The sequence below is a fragment of the Lynx rufus genome, unplaced genomic scaffold (genome assembly GCF_022079265.1).
Source record: "Lynx rufus isolate CCGP_SWC_20201006 ecotype Redwood Valley unplaced genomic scaffold, mLynRuf1.p SCAF_1, whole genome shotgun sequence".
Classification (NCBI taxonomy): domain Eukaryota; kingdom Metazoa; phylum Chordata; class Mammalia; order Carnivora; family Felidae; genus Lynx; species Lynx rufus.
This window is the reverse complement of record NW_025814823.1, coordinates 158510001-158531597: the sequence shown is the minus strand read 5'-3', so window position 1 is coordinate 158531597 and position 21597 is coordinate 158510001. Positions and strand designations below refer to the sequence as shown.

At 36.8% G+C, this 21597-nt stretch overlaps 1 protein-coding gene across 17 annotated transcripts in view; it reads right to left on the bottom strand.

Annotated features, from left to right (window-relative positions):
• CAST (calpastatin) overlaps positions 1-21597 on the bottom strand; it is a 108109-nt gene that overhangs the window by 81506 nt on the left and 5006 nt on the right. For 12 of the 17 annotated variants that reach the window (XM_047089377.1, XM_047089394.1, XM_047089385.1 and 9 more), the window contains exons 1-2: positions 21102-21120; positions 12671-12733 (exon numbers count right to left, since the gene is read on the bottom strand). Coding sequence is in view for 5 of the 17 variants with exons in the window: in XM_047089454.1 (XP_046945410.1) it covers positions 12671-12733 (63 nt within the window). In the remaining 12 variants the exon portion in view is untranslated. Of the gene's footprint in view, positions 1-12670; positions 12734-21101; positions 21121-21597 lie in introns of those variants that run through there. The other 5 variants (XM_047089454.1, XM_047089494.1, XM_047089528.1 and 2 more) reach the window with 1 other exon arrangement.

Sequence of the window (21597 nt, the reverse complement as noted above, 5' to 3'; positions counted from 1 at the left end):
GAACAAAGGGGCAAGTTGGTTTTTAGATGCCCATCCCTCAAACACTTCCAGTGATGACAAAATCTACATGTGGGGCAAGAGTTCTGTCCCAGCTGACATGATGTCTTTCTCTTCCAGGGAGCTGGTTAGAGTTCCTGCAGCCACAAAACCAGTGATTCTCTTCTCCATCCAAAGAGCAAGAAAATGGAGATAGCCTACCTTTCTACCAAACTAATAGCAAATATTCTTTGGGGAGCCCTTAAGAGTACAGCCTTTAAGAGTCAGACATTATAGGTCACAAAATTTTTGAGCACACAGATATACAAGAACTTTTGCATTAAACGAGTATTGAAATCCTCAAAGGTTCAATGTGGCTGCTGGCATGCTCAAATAATTTCTCAAGATATTTGTGAAACTCTTTGTTGAACTTTTTTCAGAAACTGCAACACATTATTTGATTATCCTTGGATGCAAAACAAATTTATGCTCTCAAAGGAGATTTAAGTTTTTGAACCTACCAAAAACTAATCAGATTCATATATGGTAAATATGAGAAAGCTACTGAACTGGATTAACAAATGATTTTAGTGAAAAAAAAATATTGATGGAAAGATGAAATGCTTTTGTGTTCTGAATGTAAAAGTAGAATTAATATCAATATTATTTGAACAATGGAAAGTAGCTTAACTATATAAATTTTCAGGTTACCACTGGATTTCATTTTATTGATAGGAAGTCACCATTTTCTTTCCTTTTCCATACCTCTTACATACAGATGCTTCTTTTTTTAAATAATTTTTTTAATGTTCATTTATTTTTAAGAGAGAGAGAGAGAGACAGACCATGAGCAGGGGAGGGGCAGAGAGAGAGGGAGGCACGAATCTGAAGCAGGCTTCAGGCTCCTAGCTGTCAGCACAGAGCCCAATGCGGGGCTCAAACTCATGATACGTGAGATCATGACCTGAGCTGAAGTCAGATACGTAACCAACTGAGCCACCCAGGTGCCCCAAGATGCTTCTTAAAAATAGTATAAGAAGGGAGGTGGGTGGGGGCATGGGTGACATAGATAAAGGGATTAAGAGTACACTTATTGTGATGATCAATGAATAATGTATAAAATTATTGAATCATATTGTACACCTGAAACATAAGACACTGTACATTAATTATACTTCAATAAAAAAAATAAGTACAGAAAATTTATGGTCAGAGATTATAGTTTTTCTTAGCATTTTTCAATCAGTGCATTTTTAGATCAATGGTTTCTTAAGACTTTATGAAATGTAGTAGTTTTCAGGATAAAAACTCTCATTAAAATATATGTTTTGACATATTTGTTAACAAATCAGTTCCATTACTTAATAGTTACCCTATAAAATGACAAGAAATATTGTGTTTCCACATGAAAACACATGCTTTTTTTTTTAACGTTTATTTCTGAGACAGAGAGAGGCAGAGCATGAGTGGGGGAGGGGCAGAGAGAGAGGGGGGACACAGAATCCAAAGCAGGCTCCAGGCTCTGAGCTGTCAGCACAGAGCTGGACGTGGGGTTCGAACTCATAGACCGTGAGATCATGACCTGAGCCGAAGTCGGACACTCAACCGACTGAGCCACCCAGGCGCCCCAAAAACACATGCTTTATCAGAAAATAGTATCTAGAAAATAATTGTCTTTCAAAAGGGTAGGCCTATCCCCCAACAGTACCAATTATAAAGCTTGACTCTTATCTACAAATGATCCTTTATACGATGATTGTAAATAGTCTACAAATAAATACAAGTTGCCTTTATTACCAAAAGAAGTATAAATGTATGCTACCACAAATGCAATGTAATACATAGGATATATTAGGCCCTGGGAAACAGTGATAAATAAGTCATAATGAATAAATCTTACCATTAACTCATTGCATAGAAATTCACTTACTGAGGGAAATGCCTCATGCACAATGGTCTTAATAACACAGACTATGGTAGCTGCACTTCATTGAGTGTGTTTATTTTCTAACCACTCAGTACCTACTCATCATCACCAAGCCAACTCAAGTCTTTCTAGTCCTGGGTGGCTGTCTTGCTAAGCAGCCCCAATGCTAGCCTTTTCCTGACTCTATCTGCTGTGACCCTGCTTTCCTCCATGTTGCATTTCTGACCCCATGGAGAGAGAATGCACTTTCTTCATTTCAGATTCAAGGAAATAGGAATGATTTAATCTTCCTTTTTTAATTTATTTTTTTAGTAAAGTATAGTTGACACACAACGTTACATTAGTTTCACGTGTGCAACATAGTGATTCAACAACTCCAAGTGTTATGTTGTGCTCATCACAAGTGCAACTACCATCTGTCATACACGCTATTACAATATCATTGGCTATATTCCCTATGCTGTGCCTTTTATTCCTGTGGAATGACTTAATCTTACTTTATAAACTTCTTGAATGAAAAGAGGGTACAACACAAGGAGGAAAGAAGGAAAGATTTACAAAAATTGACAGCAGTAGTAAGAAAGTCTATGGTGTTAGCCTTAGATAGAATTCTTCTTCTTTTTATTTTTTTAAAACTTTTTATTAAGTTTTGAGAGACAGAGCATGTACGGGGGAGGGACAAAGAGAAAGGGAGACACAGAACCTGAAGCAGGCTCCAGGCTCTGAGCTGTCAGCTCAGAGCCCGATGTGGGGCTCCAGCTCACAAACAGTGAGATCATGACCTGAGCCAAAGTTGGGTGCTTAAATGACTGAGCCATCCAGGTGCCCCAAATAGACAGAATTCTTAAAATAGGTAATTTTATGAATATTATCAAGATAGTAGTTAAAAGCCCTGACTCTGTAAACTGAGTCAATTCTGGACTTCACTACCAAATACCTATATAACCTTGGACAAGTTATTTAATCAAGCTTTCCCTCAATTTCCTCACCAGGAGAATGAGATTATTATAAGAGGGGTGCATGTATGTGGGTGTGTACAATGCCTATATTTGTGTTAGCTATTATTATCAAATGCTCTCTAGTTCTCAACTACCCTTACCAATCTTCTCTTGTCAAAATACTTCTCACTAAGGTGTTAATAATTGATATATTATCTCTCCTAGGAACACTCAGAATTTAAAAGAGGATCCAGGAGAAAGCAATGTTTAACTCAAAGGTTAAGTAAGTTGCTAATGGTGGAATTACAGACAACAAGCTAACTGGGAATTATTATTGGATGGTACCTCCTAAATATATCTACTCAACAAGATTGCCCCTTCAGGGCTGGGGATGGCGTGCACCTCTAAATGTCCTTAAATTGTATGTCACATTTTGGGAGTATGTTTTGTACATACATATGTATGTACTTTTCAGAGGAAAAGATCAGTTTTCATCAGATTCCATAGGGACTATAACTGAAAATAATTATGAATCCTTGCCCTCTAAGCTACCTAATTCTCTGTCCATATGTAAGAGACACACTTCTAGTCAAACATGCACATTTGCTTGTCCCTGTACATAAACACACACACACACACACACACACACACACACACACACACACACACACACACAGGAGTAGCAGCTGCTGGATCTCTAAGGGGTTCTAAAGAAAAAAGGCTCACATCTAAAATACTTCTCTCTTGGGGCGCCTGGGTGGCGCAGTCGGTTAAGCGTCCGACTTCAGCCAGGTCACGATCTCGCGGTCTGTGAGTTCGAGCCCCGCGTCAGGCTCTGGGCTGATGGCTCAGAGCCTGGAGCCTGTTTCCGATTCTGTGTCTCCCTCTCTCTCTGCCCCTCCCCCGTTCATGCTCTGTCTCTCTCTGTCCCAAAAATAAATAAACGTTGGAAAAAAAAATAAAATACTTCTCTCTTTAATGTGTAAGCAGACATATGCACAGATTTAGTTCCGATCACTGTTAAAAACACTTTCATTATTCTTTTATAACCTGATGATCTTTATTCTTTTCCTTCTGATTAAAAAAATACATTTAGAATAAAAAGTAGAAAAAAGAAATGTAAATTACTCAAATTCCTGTCAATCAAGACAGCTACTTTCAGTTATTTTTCTATTTTTGTGTAAATAAAAAAATATTCACAATGTTATAAATACAGCATATAAGTGAAATTGTAATTCCTTCATCTTTTTTTTTAACCTAACATAAACACTTTTCTCCACTAAATGTTCTTTGAAACATGGTGTTCAAGATACCTCAGTTACTACATCTGTGTGGTAACTTCACCAATTCATTACTGCTGTATGTTTGTTTCTCTCCCAGTTTGTCATTATTATAAATACAGTGATGAAGATCCTTGTGCCATCATGTACACCTCTGATAATGCACTTGAAACAAATTCTCAGACTGAGAATTTCTAGATAAAAAAGGATGAATTGTTTTTCTTATTCAAGGCTCTCAGTTATTTTCCATTTTAAAACACCATTTATGTTTTTGTTAAAGGAAGAGTTTAATCATATAGATTTACAATTTCATAATTTTGAAGTTTTCAAATATTTGAAGAAAATTTATATAAGAAGTCAAAATCAAACCTCCTTCTTAAAATACACACACAGACACCCCTAACATATGCTAATTTAGAAAGACAAAATCAACAATGTATCATCATTGCTAAAGCTAGAAATATTTTATTCCATCACTTTTTGAACATTACCATAGCAAAGAATTTCCTCCTTTTAACCACTGGGTGTCCCCTGAACTATGTTTTTAGCATTCAGGCCGATACCACCACTGTATCTCTGCAAACTCTTGTCCCTATAGCTGGTCCTAAGAACCTTCATTATCTTCTAAATGCACTATTTTAAAATCCATTAGTCATTCAGCTTCCTATTTAGCTTTCATTATTCAGTGGAATAGATGCTTGGTTTCAGGTTTTCCAGAGTCTACCCATCTTTTAAGAAAGCACAAAAAAAGCCAGTCACAAAATTACATTCAATGAAGCAATGGTTAACCCAAGTACTAAGTGAAACCAAAATTGGAATGTGAATATAAAAGTACTTGAACTGTCAATTTCCTATAAAAGAAATGTTTTTTCTTCAAAGTTGTATCCGCAGATTTCAGAGTGCTATATCTCTGGAATGTACTTAAGTCCAAAAATTCTGCTCTTGAGCTCCAATTAGACTATGTAGGAATGGACTGACTTGATTTACAAAAGAAAAAATCCAGGGATGCTAACCTTAATGTAAATAACCAACCAAAAAGCCTGATGTCCTAATGATTAAGATAAACATATGTTTAGAATTCCCTCCTGAGTTCTTTCCAAATATTGTCTTTGTTACTTGATACTACTCAATTAACAAGTGAATCTATTTACCTATAAACAACTGGCAAACAATCCAAGAAATCTGTAACATGTGATGCATCTAGGCCACACTTAACTCTTTTTGTATAAGTGAACACTGATTTCAACTTTTTTTGCTTTACTGATGTTCATTACATAAATCCATGTACATTGAAGAGTCATCAGTGCAGAATCTCCACTTACTCAGCACCCTCCCAATCATAAAAGAGACAGCTCCAAAGAGCACGAACAATATCCCCATCTCCAATCCAGGGTCTTTCCACAGCCCCCATAATTCTGCAATTACCAGCCTAGACCCTTTTTCCAGTCTTCCCATTAATGACACTGCAACACCCAGGTCTCCCTACCTATTAATTGCTTTTTCTTTGACCTGTTCACTGATTTCTCCTTCCTACCACCCCCCCACACACACACACACAGGCATTTATCAACATCTGCTTTTGGTTTCTCTCCTCTTTCTCTGGACACTCTTTTCTTCAATGATTTCAAACAAGAATTTTGGCACTGAGGGTTAGAAAGGAAGATAAAATGGGAGCTTGAGCAATTTCAAAGGATATATTTTGAAACAGTTTATGATGAAGAAGACTGAACTAATATGTAATCTAAAGGAATCATTAAACAAAGAGGAAAAGAAAGAAGGAATAGCTCCCTAGACAAGGTCCTACAAAAATTAGAGAAAAACACGGTTAGTACTTGCTCCAACCAAAGGCACCCACGTGATTCAATGACTCTTAGAAACTTCAGCACTCTTAATGTGCTTCAGTCACACTATAGCCAGAACATGACAGAGAACAGTAGGTACAAGGGCCAGGGTGGAAAGATTATCTACAAAGAAAGAGAGGGAGGGAGGGAGGAAAGAAGGAAGGAAGGAAGGAAGGAAGGAAGGAAGGAAGGAAGGAAGGAAGGAAAGAAAGAGAGAAAGAGAACAAAAAACAAGAAACAAATGCTTATGTGTGCCAAGCACTGTGCTATGCACTCTGTAAGAATTATCTTGGGGCACCTGGGTGGCTCAGTTGGTTAAGCTCCTAACTCTTGATTTTGGCTCAGATTATGATCTCACAGGAGTGAGACTGAGCCCTGTGGTGGGCTCCACACTAGGCGCGGAGCCTGCTTGGGATTCTCTCTCTCTCTTTCTCCCTCTGCCCCTCCCCTGCTTATACTCTATCTCTCTCTCTATTAAAAAAAAAAAAATAATAATAATAATTAAAAAAAAAAAAAGAATTATTTCAGTGTAACTCAAAATGTACTCAGAAGACCAGTGACATAAGAGTCACCTGAAGTAATTGGTAAAAACAAAACAAAAATTAGGAATAGAGTTTTTAAAAATTTTTTATGATACTAACACACTGCTCTATACATTTACTAAGCATTCTGTAATAATGCTGACTGAAACATAAAAGACTTGATGACATCAACTTTCCTTTAGGCTTTGCTTTCACAAATGAATTGTTTTTAAAATAATAAAATAAATATAAAATAAAATATAAAATAATAAAATTTATAAAATATAATATATAATATATATTATATATATTATAAAATATAATATATAATATATAATATATTATATATATTATATATTATAAAATATAATATATAATATATATTATATATTATAAAATATAATATATAATATATATAATATATATTATAAAATATAATATATAAAATTTAAAATAAAAATAAGCTATGATGCACATTTTTGTATGATAAAATGTTGCTGACTTTATGACAAGAATCATACATTTGCAGCCCTCAGATGAAACTGGTTATTTTGCTATGAGCATGATTTCAGGTTATTGTCCCTTTTCAATCAGTCATGCCATTATCTTTGAGAAGCTAATAAAATCTAAAGAGAAGAATGAAAACAAATATATAATTTAAAACAGTATTATTTTAGGAATAATATTTAATCAATTGTCCATCAGGTTTCCAGGACTTATGATTTACTCTGAAGCCAGTAAATTTACCTTCTATTCAATTCCTTTGATATTTTGTTAACATTTGATTGCAATTCCATACGCCATAAGGTACAACTTTTCAGAGACAATTTTGGTGAGATCTAAGGTCTTCGATAATTAGGCTCATAAATTCAAAGCACAATAATGAAAGGCATACTATCACTATATGATACAATGTTGATACATTTATGTGCTCACTTATAAAGGCAAAGTACTTACTGTTTTTTACTAGCCTTTCCCTATCCAATGACATAACAATTTGTATATCACAGATGCTTGATTTAAAAGCACGTTATTTTCATATTATTTATTAAAAGTGTACCCTTAGCTTCTGATAAAACAATTCATTGAATGATGATGCCTAAGGTCTCTATTTTATAGCTATTGGCATATGTTCTGGGTGCTACATATAGCATGGTGTTGTTTTTTAAACAAAACAGCTACTAAGCTTAATTAACTACCAAACTTTCTTCCTTTTTTAATGGGAAAGGCTCTGCATTATATAATAGACAAAAGATTTTGCATCCTGTCCCATCCCATAGTTAGAAATCAATAAGATAATGATTTTTATTGCCATGACGGCTAAACCAAAATAAAAGCAATAATTAAATAAGACATTCTCAGGAAAAAATTAATAAAGAGAAACAGATAAATACATACCTCCTGGCAAATTTTTTTAAATTGTAAGGACAACAACAAAATTGTATATGCACTAAGACAGGAAAAACAGAATATCTAAAAATAAATTAAAATTAGGCTTCCCCACACATCTCTACAGCACAGAAAGCCAGACAATCTTGGAGCAACATGTATAGAATTTTGAGGGAACAGAATTGCTCACCAAGGATGTTGTACAATTTTGTATTTATTTCTTGTGTGAAGCCAGCACAAAAGCATGTTCAGAAAATCACCATTCGTGCTCCCTCCCTGAAAAAATTATGTTTAAAAATATTCCAGTCAATGAAGACATGAATTGAAATTTAGAACTAAAAACAAAAATGAGGAAACTGCAGTCCAAAAGAATTTCTGGAGCTTCCCTTAGAGAGTTTTTAACCTGCCAAATCAGCCACGCAGTTGGATTCTGGGCTGGCTGCTGGAGTATGGCTCTCCCACTGAGCCAGGTAGGATTGAGCTCGGGGCACTTTGACTTTGCCTCTTTCTTGGCACTGGGACATGAGCTTGTGCAGCCACAGTCAACTCCCCACAATTATCATGGACTTTTTTGTCATGACCGATAATCCCTTAAAACAATATATGCTGTACTACTCTTCCAGAATTTGCTAACAACAGCTAAATCACTAGCTTGTGAGAACACTGTCCCTGAAGAGTTTTTAAAGGTGTTTCTCCCTCAAAAACATAGCACTACATAAAGACTAGATTAAATGCCCTAATAAAATGCCAAGATACCTGAATAATGATTTTCTTAAAACCTACACGATGACGACTCTTTTTAACTAGAAAAAATTGATCTCTCACAAAGCACATTATTTATCCTTTTCTAGGCCCTACTAATGATTTTCGTTGTTATCTCTGCTTAAACATAATATATACACAGAGAAAAATCATGTAGGGATATACGCCAAGATGGAAGTAGTGGCCATGTCTGTAGGTGCTAGAATGGTAGATGATGGTATTTTTTCTTTAAAGTCTTCACCATTTTCTTGGAGCATCTGGGTGGATTAGTCAGTTAAGTGTCTGCTCTAGATCTCGGCTCAGGTCATAACCTCATGGTTTGTGAGTTTAAGCTCCACATTGGGGTCCATGCTCAAAGTGTGGAGGCTGTTTGGGGTTCTCTCTCTCCCTCCCTCTCTCTCTGTTCCTCCCCTGCTCATGTGCTCTTTCTCCTGGAATAAATAAACTTAAAAAAAATCCTCTTCAGTATTTTCTCAATTTTCTTCAATGATTATGTTTTAGCTGTATTAAAAAGTTGCTAAAATCAGCAAATCATATATTAAGTATGAATATGCAACATTATCACATTAATTTAAGAATACACAGAAAATTTTATACCAATAGTTATAAATAAGTGGTAGACTACGTAACACTGTTTTTCACAAGTACACATTGTCTTTGTGATTAAAAAAAAGACTAATTTCATTAAGAGGAAAAGTGTAAAAAATGCTGGGAGTCATTTAATACTTTATGCATTTTAGAAGGAGGAAAGGTAAATACTGAGAAAAGAATCCCACATATCCTTTCCTCTAAGGCACGATTTCTATCCTGTTTATAGCTCCCTTTGTACCCATAAAAATATATCTATTATTAAATTTGGGTTCTTATAATTGGCTCTAAAAGATTGTGCCCATCTTATGCTTTAAATTCCATTCCTCAGGCCTTCACTGACATATGTTGCGCAAATGATCATAGTCCTCCAGTGTGGCCAGATGTGTTAGTCAAATACTATACATAGATTTGACTGCAGGTTTGGAAAGGCTTCTTTGTTCCAGTGTTTTTAAAGGGGCTGATGTTAAGTTCTCCCATTTTTCCTTTTCCTGCTCTAGTCATTTTACCTTTGGTTAATTAATCCATGCAACTTTTAGTTTTGTAACTCCTTTACATCTGAGGAGGTCTTAGCCAGTTCATAATGACTGGTATAAAGAAGTAAGTGAATATGTTCTAGACATTTACTCTAGTCCAGCCTCAAGCATCTGTATTGGAAACGCAACATGACAAATGATATTTTGGTTGTAAGATTCTGTTAAAATTGCTGCCGACTTCTTAGGATAACTTAGTGGCTATGTAGGGGTCAAATTCCAACCAAGTAAAAACGATTTATGATTGCAGGAGAGAAAGAGCTCTAAAATTCACACAGAGCATTCATCCCTAGGTATTTTTACATATGACAATATAATAGTGGTTCTTACCTAACCCTAATCATTTTGCTCCTGGTTATATCTTCCCAAAGTCCTCCTATGTACCCTTTTTCTTGCACCTCCAAATAAAATGCAGCAAAGTAATAAAGGGAGAAAGAAAACAAATGCAGAGAAGTATCCCTAAGCATAGAAAGCACACTTTCAAACTGACTTTGTTTCAAAGGCCTGGGTTTGTCTGTAGAAGCCTAGCCTACGTGTTTGCATATGCTTAGGGACATGTTGTTTAATCTTTGGAAGTATATACTAGTCTGAAAATGGATTACCAAAACCCAAACTAAGCTTCTGGGTTTCACTTCTTGTTCAAAAGAGCAGTGGTAAAAAAATATTTGGGAGAAAGGATTAGTTTGAGGAAATCTTTCTCTGGTAATTTTGAGAAGGAAAGAGAATGGTAACCAATCATGGATGGTAGGCAGGATAGATAACATATCCAAATTGCACATGGTGTTATAACTGTGAATACAAAGGCTAAAATAATGCCTAATACTAGATAGTTTTCCTGAATTGTCTCCAGGCCCACAATATCTCACCAATGACTTATCTGTATGTAACATAAAGAATTAGAGATTCCCTGGAGACATAGCCTATTGGAAATATATCTTGACTACCAAGTCATCCCAACTCACAGGTCTGTCTACCCTATCAAACAGATATGGAATGAATTTGGTGGGATAATAAACAATCTTCAGTCTCAGACCATATGAATTACTACAGTGATTTATGCCAAAGGAGCAAGGAAAAGCCTCCGTCCTCTCTTCAGTTCTGCTGGCGGGGACAGAGCACAACAGATCAGTATGTCCAGGCTCAGCACAAGAAGAGCTATAAACCTGAATTTCTCAGAAGTGTTTTGGAACAATGTCAGAATTCCTTGAATTGCTGATAAAGAGAAGAAAAATCCCTTCTTCCTTTTCTTGAGATAGAAGTTCAGCCTTTTGGTTTCGAATTTAAAGTATAGTCTGCCTCTACTAACACAGAAATCACGAATTGTCCCCTGGCTACATTTTAAGAGGGCTCCTTATTAGTTTTCTCAAGCCCCTTATAAATATGGGAATAAAGTACTTTATAGTCAAGGTGTTACATATAAAACAACCCTAATACTGTGCTATCAGATGTTGTCTAAACCAACAATGCCTGTACATTCAAGATGTAATATTTAAGCTCTCAAGTAATAACATATTTAGTGAGAATACTCCTATAAGACCTAGTCTACTATTCCGTTGACCACATTAGAAAAAATTTCCCTTTTCAAGTAAATAGGTTACTCTTAATTAATATTAATAAAGAATAACATCCAAAATCATTATTTCCTAGTATGGAGAATAAAGAAGCACTACTGTTTTCAGATAGGAAATCATTTAATAGATATCGTACCTGGGAAGATACTTAAAAGGTAGGGTAGATAAGGGAACTTAATGACACTCTGTAGTAATTTTCATGCTAGTAAAGGGAGAAAATGTGGTTTTTCATATGGGAATTTATTTTTCAATAAGTTAACAAAGAAACAGGATAAAATCTAAATAAATGTTTACTCTTATTTTTTAATTTTAAAGAAACAGTTGCCCTCCATGGCAAACTTCATTACAAATCTGCTCATTAATAATCTAAATTATATTTTCAAGGATATTAGTAAGAAAATGACAGTAGAAAGTAGAGCGAACCTTAGTACAGAATCCATAGCAGTTTCTATTCATAACAATCTCTTCCTATATTGAATATATTGAAACATATTAAATATTTCAAAACTGCAGGAAAAAGAGGAGCAAAATTTTTGAAACCATGTTGATAACAAAGAAAAAATATAATGATCACTGTATGCTTTCTGGTTTTCCATGTACCATTTAGGACTTGGCTGTTTTACCAAATGGAAATGACAGTGATAATTCCTATCAAATGAAGATGAGCATATCTATTGAGATCTAAAATGTAAAAAGTAGCAAAAGGGAGGCACATCCAGTGCCTTTGGAAGGACAGCACATTCACAGGTCCCTTCTCCATGGAGAAGTTGACCAGTGTTGAAAGGCCACATAATGGTGTGTCATTTGGTGGAAGGAGAAATTCACAAGCTCAAAAACAACCATCTCAAAGTGGAAAGATTTGGTGTTACTAGTGTTTCCATACAATTGAGCCAAATAAAATAGACTTTCTCTTTTCCTTTTGTTTATGAACCTGAATAACGGATTAATCTAGGCTATCACTGTTCTTCTTTCATAGTGTATTCTCATGAAAAAAGATTTCCTTTTCCACTAGAGCATTTGGTTTCCTCCTCTAAATCTGCCATATTCACCAACAAAACATTTAAGGTTCAGCAATTCCTATAGGGAAAATACCTTCAATAACTGGGTTCTAGTTCTAAATAGAAACAATTTCTAAAGATTCTTTTCCCAGGAAAAGAATTCTTATTAATTCTTAATTCTTATTAATTTGTAATGATTTTCACTTACATTCTTGAATCAAATCTTAATTCAGATTAAATCTGCCAAAATTCCAGTAGGAACTCTTTGCAACCTCATTATCTGTGTCAAGATAGAATTCACAATTAAAAGCAAGAGAAAAGCAAAGCCCAGTACTGCAGAAATTACCTCATCTGATCCTTTCTTTTCTCCTGACTTTGAAGGTGATCCACTGGTTTTTTCACCGGCATGCTATAAAAACATAAAAAGGAAGAAAGATAATGTTTAAAATAAGGAGGTGTTACAAGATAATGTAATAGTGACTTTACTCCTGAAGGGCTAAATCTGTATACTGTACAAACAAGGACCCCTTTAATCTTCCTTCTGAAAATGTTGATAATTCCACACTGACATGGGTGGCTTTCAAAAATCAAGAGAAGCTACAGACATTCATTTGGGATGTAGAAAGTCAGTCTATAATTAACCAGACATAGATCTGATGGTGATTCTAAGGCGGCATCTCGTCTCCTACAAAATGCCTCACTTAATTTTAAAGCCCAAATTGCCAGTGTGGGAGACATGTGGTTCCTCATGGAGATGTGATGTCTAAGGACTATGTTGAGTCTAAAACCATACTTAAGCCTCAGTTCAGCATGGGCTCGACGGACGACCATAGCTTCCAAATCTACCATCACTTCTGATGGTTCTTGGGAATTACCCAGAGTTCTTCTGAGTACTCACAAATGCAGGAAGATAAACCCTGAAGGGTAAAGACCAGACCTGCAACTTCTATTTATTATGGCTTTGGAATTTCATTATGTCCAGACACAGAATTATTTTTCTCACCAGGACAAATGAATGAAATGAATTTCATTTTTCTCACCAGAACAAATGAATGAAAATAAGTATTTTTATGTGTTACATAAAACTTTCAAGTAGCTTACAGCCTCATTTGTTTTGATAATAAGATGAAATAAGTCATAAAATTTATTGAATTTTTTTGAGAAATAAAAAAACAAACAAAAAAACATACGTTCCTGAAAAGGGTTACAAAGAATTGTTTCACTTCTTGTACATTGTGGGATATGCAAGAAAGTGGGGGAAAAGAACCTCACTAAATATAAGAAAATAAAAGCTTACCATTGGGTTCAATCCTGACCACCTTCAGTTAAACCAAAATATAAAACCCCATGACAGTCCCTAGAGCAGAATCATAACCTGAATATGTAAGTCAATGAAATTATTTGAAGAAGAGTGGCAGCAACAGTAATATTAATGTTAATAATTTATATTATATTATGTATAATAATTAATAATTTATATATTTTTTATTTATTTTTTAATTTTTTTTAACGTTTATTTATTTTTGAGACAGAGAGAGACAGAGCATGAACGGGGGAGGGTCAGAGAGAGAGGGAGACACAGAATCCGAAACAGGCTCCAGGCTCTGAGCTGTCAGCACAGAGCCCGACGCGGGGCTCGAACTCACGAACCACGAGATCATGACCTGAGCCGAAGTCGGCTGCTTAACCGACTGAGCCACCCAGGTGCCCCTATATTTTTTATTACCTACTTTCATACACACTCTTATTTCATACAAAATAGAAGCTCATGTGATTTTTGGTATACGAAAAACTAAGAATAAGAAGAATTCAGTGAGCTTTTCACAAGGACCCATAACCAGTAAATGGGAAAAGTTTGCAAAGCAGCTTTTCTGACTTATAATATATTGCTTGTCACTATACCATGCTAAATAGAATAAGGTAATATTTCCTTTAGTTATATCAACATATATTTTAATGTTTTAAAAAGCCCAAGAGGGGCGCCTGGGTGGCGCAGTCGGTTAAGCGTCCGACTTCAGCCAGGTCACGATCTCGCGGTCCGTGAGTTCGAGCCCCGCATCAGGCTCTGGGCTGATGGCTCGGAGCCTGGAGCCTGTTTCCGATTCTGTGTCTCCCTCTCTCTCTCTCTGCCCCTCCCCCGTTCATGCTCTGTCTCTCTCTGTCCCAAAAATAAATAAAAAACGTTGAAAAAAAATTAAAAAAAAAAAAAAAGCCCAAGAAATATCAGACACATGGAAGAAATCTTGCATTAAGTATTCTCTGTACACAGGGCACCTGGGTGGCTCAGTCAGTTAAGCGCCCAACATCAGTTCAGGTCACTATCTCACAGTCTGTGATTTCAAGCCCTGTGTTGGGCTCTGTGCTGACAGCTTAGAGCCTGGAGCCTGCTTTGGATTCTCTGTCTCCCTCTCTCTTTGTCCTTCCCCCACTTGTTCTCTCTCTCTCTCTCTCTCTCTCTCTCTCTCTCTGGGTGGCGCAGTTGGTTAAGTGTCCGACTTCAGCTCAGGTCACCATCTCGCGGTCCGGGAGTTCGAGCCCGCTTCAGGCTCTGGGCTGATGGCTCAGAGACTGGAGCCGGTTTCCGATTCTGTGTCTCCCTCTCTCTCTGCCCCTCCCCCGTTCATGCTCTGTCTCTCTCTGTCCCAAAAATAAATAAACGTTGAAAAAAAAAGAAAAGAAAAGAGTTTTTGTATGAAAAACTAGGAGTAAATCACTTTCTTGTGTGGAAAATTCTCCCCAAAATGTAGCACCATCATGGATCAGGGGGTGGAATCCACTGAAAAGCAGCCAGCCTGCAAGAGCTTGGTGAATGAAGCCCTGTTTCACCATGATGTCCTAGTCTAGTGTTTGTCTATCTACAGTTGAGGGCAATCAGTATTGAGTAGTTCATGAATCTTGGGAGAAAAAACATCTAAAAGCCCACATATATATCAATGCTAAATGGTAAATGACAAATTTTAGAAGATTCCTGAAGGCCTGACTAGAGGGAAGAATCATTCACCATTTGCAGATAGAATTTAAGAGGGATAGATCTATAATGACAGATTTACCCAATTTGTCTCCTTCCAGAATTGGTAAATCCAGTGTTTTACTGAACGTGCTGCATGTGTCATTTACTCTTCAAGAGGTATTAGTATTCTACTTTACAAACAAAAAAACTTAAGAGTCAGTTGCTTTTGTCTGGTAGAAGTCTCCATGCTCTCCTCAAGGACCCCCTCTGCTTCCTGCTCATGTGGCAAATATATATTATGATACGTTACCCTACAGTAAATGTTCAGATAGCCCTTTGTCTCTAAATTTTAGGTATATAGATGTTTTTCCTTAAATTTTTTTTAAAGGGCCCCTGGCTGGCTCAGTCCATAGAGCATGTGATTCTTGATCTCAGGGTTATGAGTCCATTGGGCATAGAAATTACTTTAAAAAAAAACAAAAAACAAACAAACAAAAAAAAGGGAATGCAAATAAATAAATATAAGAAAAAGTTTTAAAAAGTCATTTTCTGGGGGTGTTTCAAAATTTCATTCTTCTGGATTAATCAACACTATCAGTCACTTGTTTCCATTTAAACACTCAAAATTCCACAAATTATGTAGGCTCCAAATAGTTTGGGAGTGGTATATGTTATGAATACTTTTTCAAATGCTCAGTTATAAGGACAACTTACAAAAATTATGTTCTATAAGAACTGGTATTTCATGACTTCAAAAGAAGTATTTGCTGTCAGTAGGAAGCCTTTTTTTTTTTTTTTTTTTTTTACAATACACAGAAGTATACTGACATAAAAAACACAATCAAATGGCAATATTTTAAAGGAACTTTATGGATTATATTTTCCCAGTTTCTTTGTTTTCTTTTTAACCCCACTTTTTAGTATATATTTTTTTCTTTTTTTTAAGTTGATTTATTTATTTTGAAAGAGACAGAGACAACATCAGTGTGGAGGGGCGAAGAGAGAGAAGGAGAGAAAGAATCCCAAGCAGGCTCCGTGCTGTCAGCATAAAGCATGACATGGGGCTTGAACCCATGAAACTGGGAGATCATGACACTAGCCAAAACCAAGAGACGGATGCTTAATGGACTGAGCCACCCAGGCACCCCTATTGTAAATTTTTTCTAACAAAAAGAAAAGTTAAAAGAATAATACAATGAGTGCCAATATTCTTACTACTAGATCTATGACTATTAACATTGTTCCTATATTTTGCAATATTTGCATATATTACAAACAGATCTATCTACCTGGATTTGTATATGTACCTGTATTTGAGAGTAAATTGTGGATATCCTGAAACTTTATCCGTAAGCATTTCACTAAGCATCTCCTTAAACTGAAGAATTTTCCCCAAGTAACTCCAATATCATTGTTACTCCAAGAGAATTAACAAAAATTACCTAACATCATTTAATTTCTAGTAAATACCAACCTTATGAATGAACCATTTCTCTGATCATTCCTTGGGGCTTATTGAATATTCATCAGTCTATTAATGATGTAAAATCAGTTATATCTTTTCACTGTGAGATATTCAAAGTGCCTGATTTTTTATGTTTATTTTATTTTTTTTTAATTTTAGAGAGGAAAGCAAAAGTGGCGCAAAGAGAGGAAGAGAGAGAGAAAATCTCAAGCAGTTTGCATGTTCAATGAAGACCCAATCCAGGGGTGGATCCCAAGACCCTGGGATCATGGCCTAAGCCTGAACTCAAGAGTTGGACACTCAACAGACTGAGCCACCCAGGTACCCCTAATTTTTTTTTTTTAACATGAACATAGTTAACACACAAAGTGCCTCATTATTTAATCCATGGCATAACTGAGCACTTCCTACACAACTGAGCTGGTAGAATGAAATATGTCAGATTCAATCCAGCATAGGAACCTACCTGCAGCAAGGTCTTTCTAAGAGGGAAGAGAGAAGGTTTTGTCCACTACCTCACACAGTGGGTGGGGTGGGGAGAGGTGAGAGAAGCACGGAGAAGGGAAGTACTGACAGGTCTGGAATGAGAACTGAACCACAAAACTCATAAATCCAGGGAGGACTTTTCTATATGAGGGGAAGGAAAAGAACACGTTCTAAGCACCTACTTACTCTGTGGCTAGCCCATTGCTAGCCATTTCCCCTAAGCGATCCCCTGCACTCCCCTCAGCAACTCCAGAGGTATACACTGTCACCTCATTTTATGGATAAAGAAATAGAGGATCTGAAAGGTGAAGTCCTCCTCCATCATATCACATATCCAGATTATAGTCTATCGCCCAGAGATGGGCTTCGCTGGATCTAGTGAAAAACTAGGTGAGATCTTAAGATCCACATCAAGAAAGTCTCAATCCAATGCTCTGAAATGAAAACAACAAACCAAAACAGAACTTCCCTATCCTGAAAGTGGTTTGCTTTATAAAATGGATCAAACAGGCCAGTATGTAAATTCAGTCCTGTATTAGGAGCTGGAGGCCAAAGACAGGAAGAGCAGGATGCCAACTCTCATGCAGTAGAAATTCACTGGGAGAACAAAGCTGCAGAAGATAGGACACTCAGGGAGTTAGGACGAAAGAGGTGGTATGTGCAGCAGGAGTTGAGAAGCAGGGAGAAAGCAGATAAGGGACTTCACTGTCTTTCCCCCAAAAGGAATAATTTTCCAAACTGTTTTCACCCCCATGGATCACTGCGTATTTGGCAAGTACAGCGGTCCTCTGTCCTCATTGGAGGGTACAGCATTTATAGGCTTAAAATCTTCAGCCATAGCAAAGCCAAAAACCTGTCTGGAAATCAACAAGATCCAGGAGCAGTAAGGCTGGCAGCCTGTGGGCTCACCCCAGTGAGGATGTGTGCTAGTGAGCATCTGGGCACCCTCCCTATGCTGCCCACATACACTCTGACAGACACACAGTCAAGGGCATACATAATGGAGAAGAAAATAAGGGCAAACTTATACACATATATAAAGGAAGAAGGAAGATAGAAAAAATCGGAGCTTCTGCAAATGCAAACCCAGGTGAGAGTGCCCAATGCTAGTGTGCTTCTGAAATGTTTTTGCTTTAATTTAAAAAACAAAAACAAAACAAAAACAAAACAAAAAAAGACAAAGTTTTCTTTTAGGGTGACAAAAACATTCTAAAATTAAATTGAAGTGATTCTTGTACCACTCTGTGAATATACTTAAAAATACTGAGTTGTAGGTTTTAACGGATGAATTTATGGTTTGTGAATTATACCTGAATAAAATTGTTTTAAAAAACAGTAAAGGTTATTTGAAAACAACTGGAAAGTTTGTCTTTTTCTACTTGGAGGCAAGGCCATACAGATCAATATTTGCAGGTCCAGTGATAGCTGTAGACAAATCATGAAGCAATAAGAGGTTATCTTGATGCCCTCTGGACTTCCCTCCTACTCAGAGCTCAGCTCTCTCACTGCACTAACATTGCATATGGTAAGAAAAGCTTGTTTTCAGGCCCTTCAGAGGATCAGAAAGCCTTCATTTAGTAGTGGGTCTCATCCTTCATTGTGGGTCACAAGCACCTGGGACACTTGGAAACATTCATGCCAGAGTGCAGGAAATTAATTTGTCTATAGTGGGGCCAGAGCACAGATATATTTCTCTAAAATTTCCTAGCTGATCTGAATATGCAGCTAGGATTCGAGACCACTGGTTTTGAGAGGAGATTTGTGGACACCATGACAGGAAGCAGACGGTTCTGCTCTTCAAATCACCCCACTGAGTTGGCACCCATGGGGAGCTTCCCCTGGTCACGAAGGTTGGGGCAGCTCTGGGGCTCTGATTGGTCAACGAAGGAGCGCAGTGCCCTGTGTTCACACCAGCCTTCCTATTCTGAGCCTTGCCCTATTTATTTATGGTACATTGTACCTTCGTATCTGCACATTAGTCTCTATTTTCTTAGTAAAACAAATTAGCCCCTTATTTGATACTCTCTTGCTTACTGATTCCTTCATAAATGTCTATTTTGCCTTCCCAACCAGATGGTAAACTATATTCTTATTTTTCTGGTCCTGTGGTAGGGGTGTGACAAAGAATTCTTGATTGAATGAATGTATTTCCACAGAGCTCTAAATATTCCCTGAGAAGTACTTTTGCTCTGTTCAGGTTAATAAACTAGACAAAAGAGAAAGAAGCCCCCCCCCCAAATAGCTTGAAAAATTAACAATGTATAAATTGATATTTCTTGCAAAATCCCTTAAAATCCATTCTTGTATGTATTCTGCTTGCTAAAACAAGCAGAAGGACCAAGATGTAAAGCTGGTTTTGCTTTAAAACCATCTCCCTGGAGCAATGCTAGACTTGTTTGCCCTTAGGTGAATTCCTTGCCCAGAATTCCTTGCTCCCCTGCTCCTACTCTCCCTGCTACCTCTACCAGGGATATTTGGGATGAAAGGCCTCAGGCTTGGGAGGCAGGGGTAGGAGACTGGAGGTGGTAAGTGGTATTTCCTCCTCCTTTCTAACTCTGGGAGCCTCTGTAGTAGTGTTTCCTGCAGAATCAGCCAGCTGCGGTTCCAGTTTGCCCAGGGCAATCCAGCTCCCCCGCAGTCCGCCCTGCCTAGAAATGATAGCAGCTTCCTGAAATTTCTAATCTCTGGGTGGCTTCACCCTCCCCAGTTGGCTTCCCAGACTCTTCTGTTACCTGGGTAACCAGTTCCCTGCATTCCATTCTCTGACAAACTCTGATGGGACTGAAGAAGTGTAAATGTGAAAGGCTCTGTGATCCTGGGCAAAATAATTTAACCTTTTTGTTTTCTACTTATAAAATGAAGCTAATAGTACTTGGCCCATGGGCTGACATATTTCTCAAACAAGTTGATGTTAATGAGGAGCCTGGCCCATTGCCTAGTTCCTTTTAGAATACAGTAACAGTTATTCCACTCCCTTGTTTTTCTCTGGCAACAACCTGATTGTACTGAATTATGAAATAGTAAAATGAATAAGAGACATAAGCAAAGGTTTAAAGGTTTCATTTTCCAAGGCTGTAAATGTTAGAGCAGAGAATTTAGTCTTCTATTTTTCATAAGTATAAAGTAACCAGGTTCATCTGATATATTTATATTTAGTATTTTGTCTCTTATGGTTGTATATTAATCTCACATTTCTATATTATATCTATGGAAACAAAGTACACAGGGAATAGAGAATTCATTTTCCAAATAATCTACACCAAGTCAGTCACAGGCATGATACTTAAATGTGCAATTCCCCATGTTTTAAAATAGTTTGGAAGGAAGAGGTGTGTGTGTGTGTGTGTGTGTGTGTGTGTGTGTGTGTGTGTGTGTGTTTGGTGTGCTGGTGGGGCTGGGAGCTAAATAAAGGAAGAGTAGCACAATATTACAATTTTGATAATTACTGAAGATGAAGGGGTATATAAACAGTTGATTATATTATCCTCTCTTACGTGATAAAAAGTTTTGAAGAAGTTAGAATCCTCTTATCTAAAGCATATGTATCTCCCTAGAGTCACCCAAAGGCATTTCACTGGGTTTTCATACTGAAAACTCCAAACTCAAAGAGTAATAGAGTTTATTTATTGAAAAAGAATCAGTGAGTAGCCACCATGTGCTAAGTGCTATAGGGAGAATAATTACTTAAGAAATATAAGTAAGTAAAATGTCTGGCTTTTCATACATATATTCCTGCTCCTCTAAAAACATGTGCTATTAGCTTAATCTTCTTTGGGATTATCAGATAAAAGACACATATTAAGGACACATATTAAGTATGGCTAGAATTCTGAAATCTCAATGTTTCACTTAAACTCCATGTATGCTTTCCCCTACCTTTTTAACATTATCATGGATATGCCAAGATGACACTGTTATGGCCACAGCTCTTTCTGTCGGGTTTTCAGAGGTAGCATGAATTTTGAATTTTCTCTAAATCAAAGAAGATGTCATGAAAATTTCAATAGTTACTTTGTTGCTTGTGTAGTAGTCATTAGGATGCACTTGTAATTTTAATCTACAAGAAATGCAAGAGAATTGAATACATACAATGCTATATATTCAAGTGGACATACTTAAGGTGAATGGGGATTTATTTATTTACTTACTTTTTTAAAGTTTGTTTATTTATTTTGATAGAGAGAGCACACAAGCTGGGGAGGGGCAGAGAAAGAGGAAGAGAGAGAATTCCAAGCAGGCTCCATGTTGTCAGCACAGAGTCTGACACGGGGCTTGAACTAACCAACTGTGAGATCATGACCTGAGCCCAAATCAAGAGCCAACGCTTAACCAAATGAGCCACCTAGGCACCCAGAATGGGGATTTATTTTTA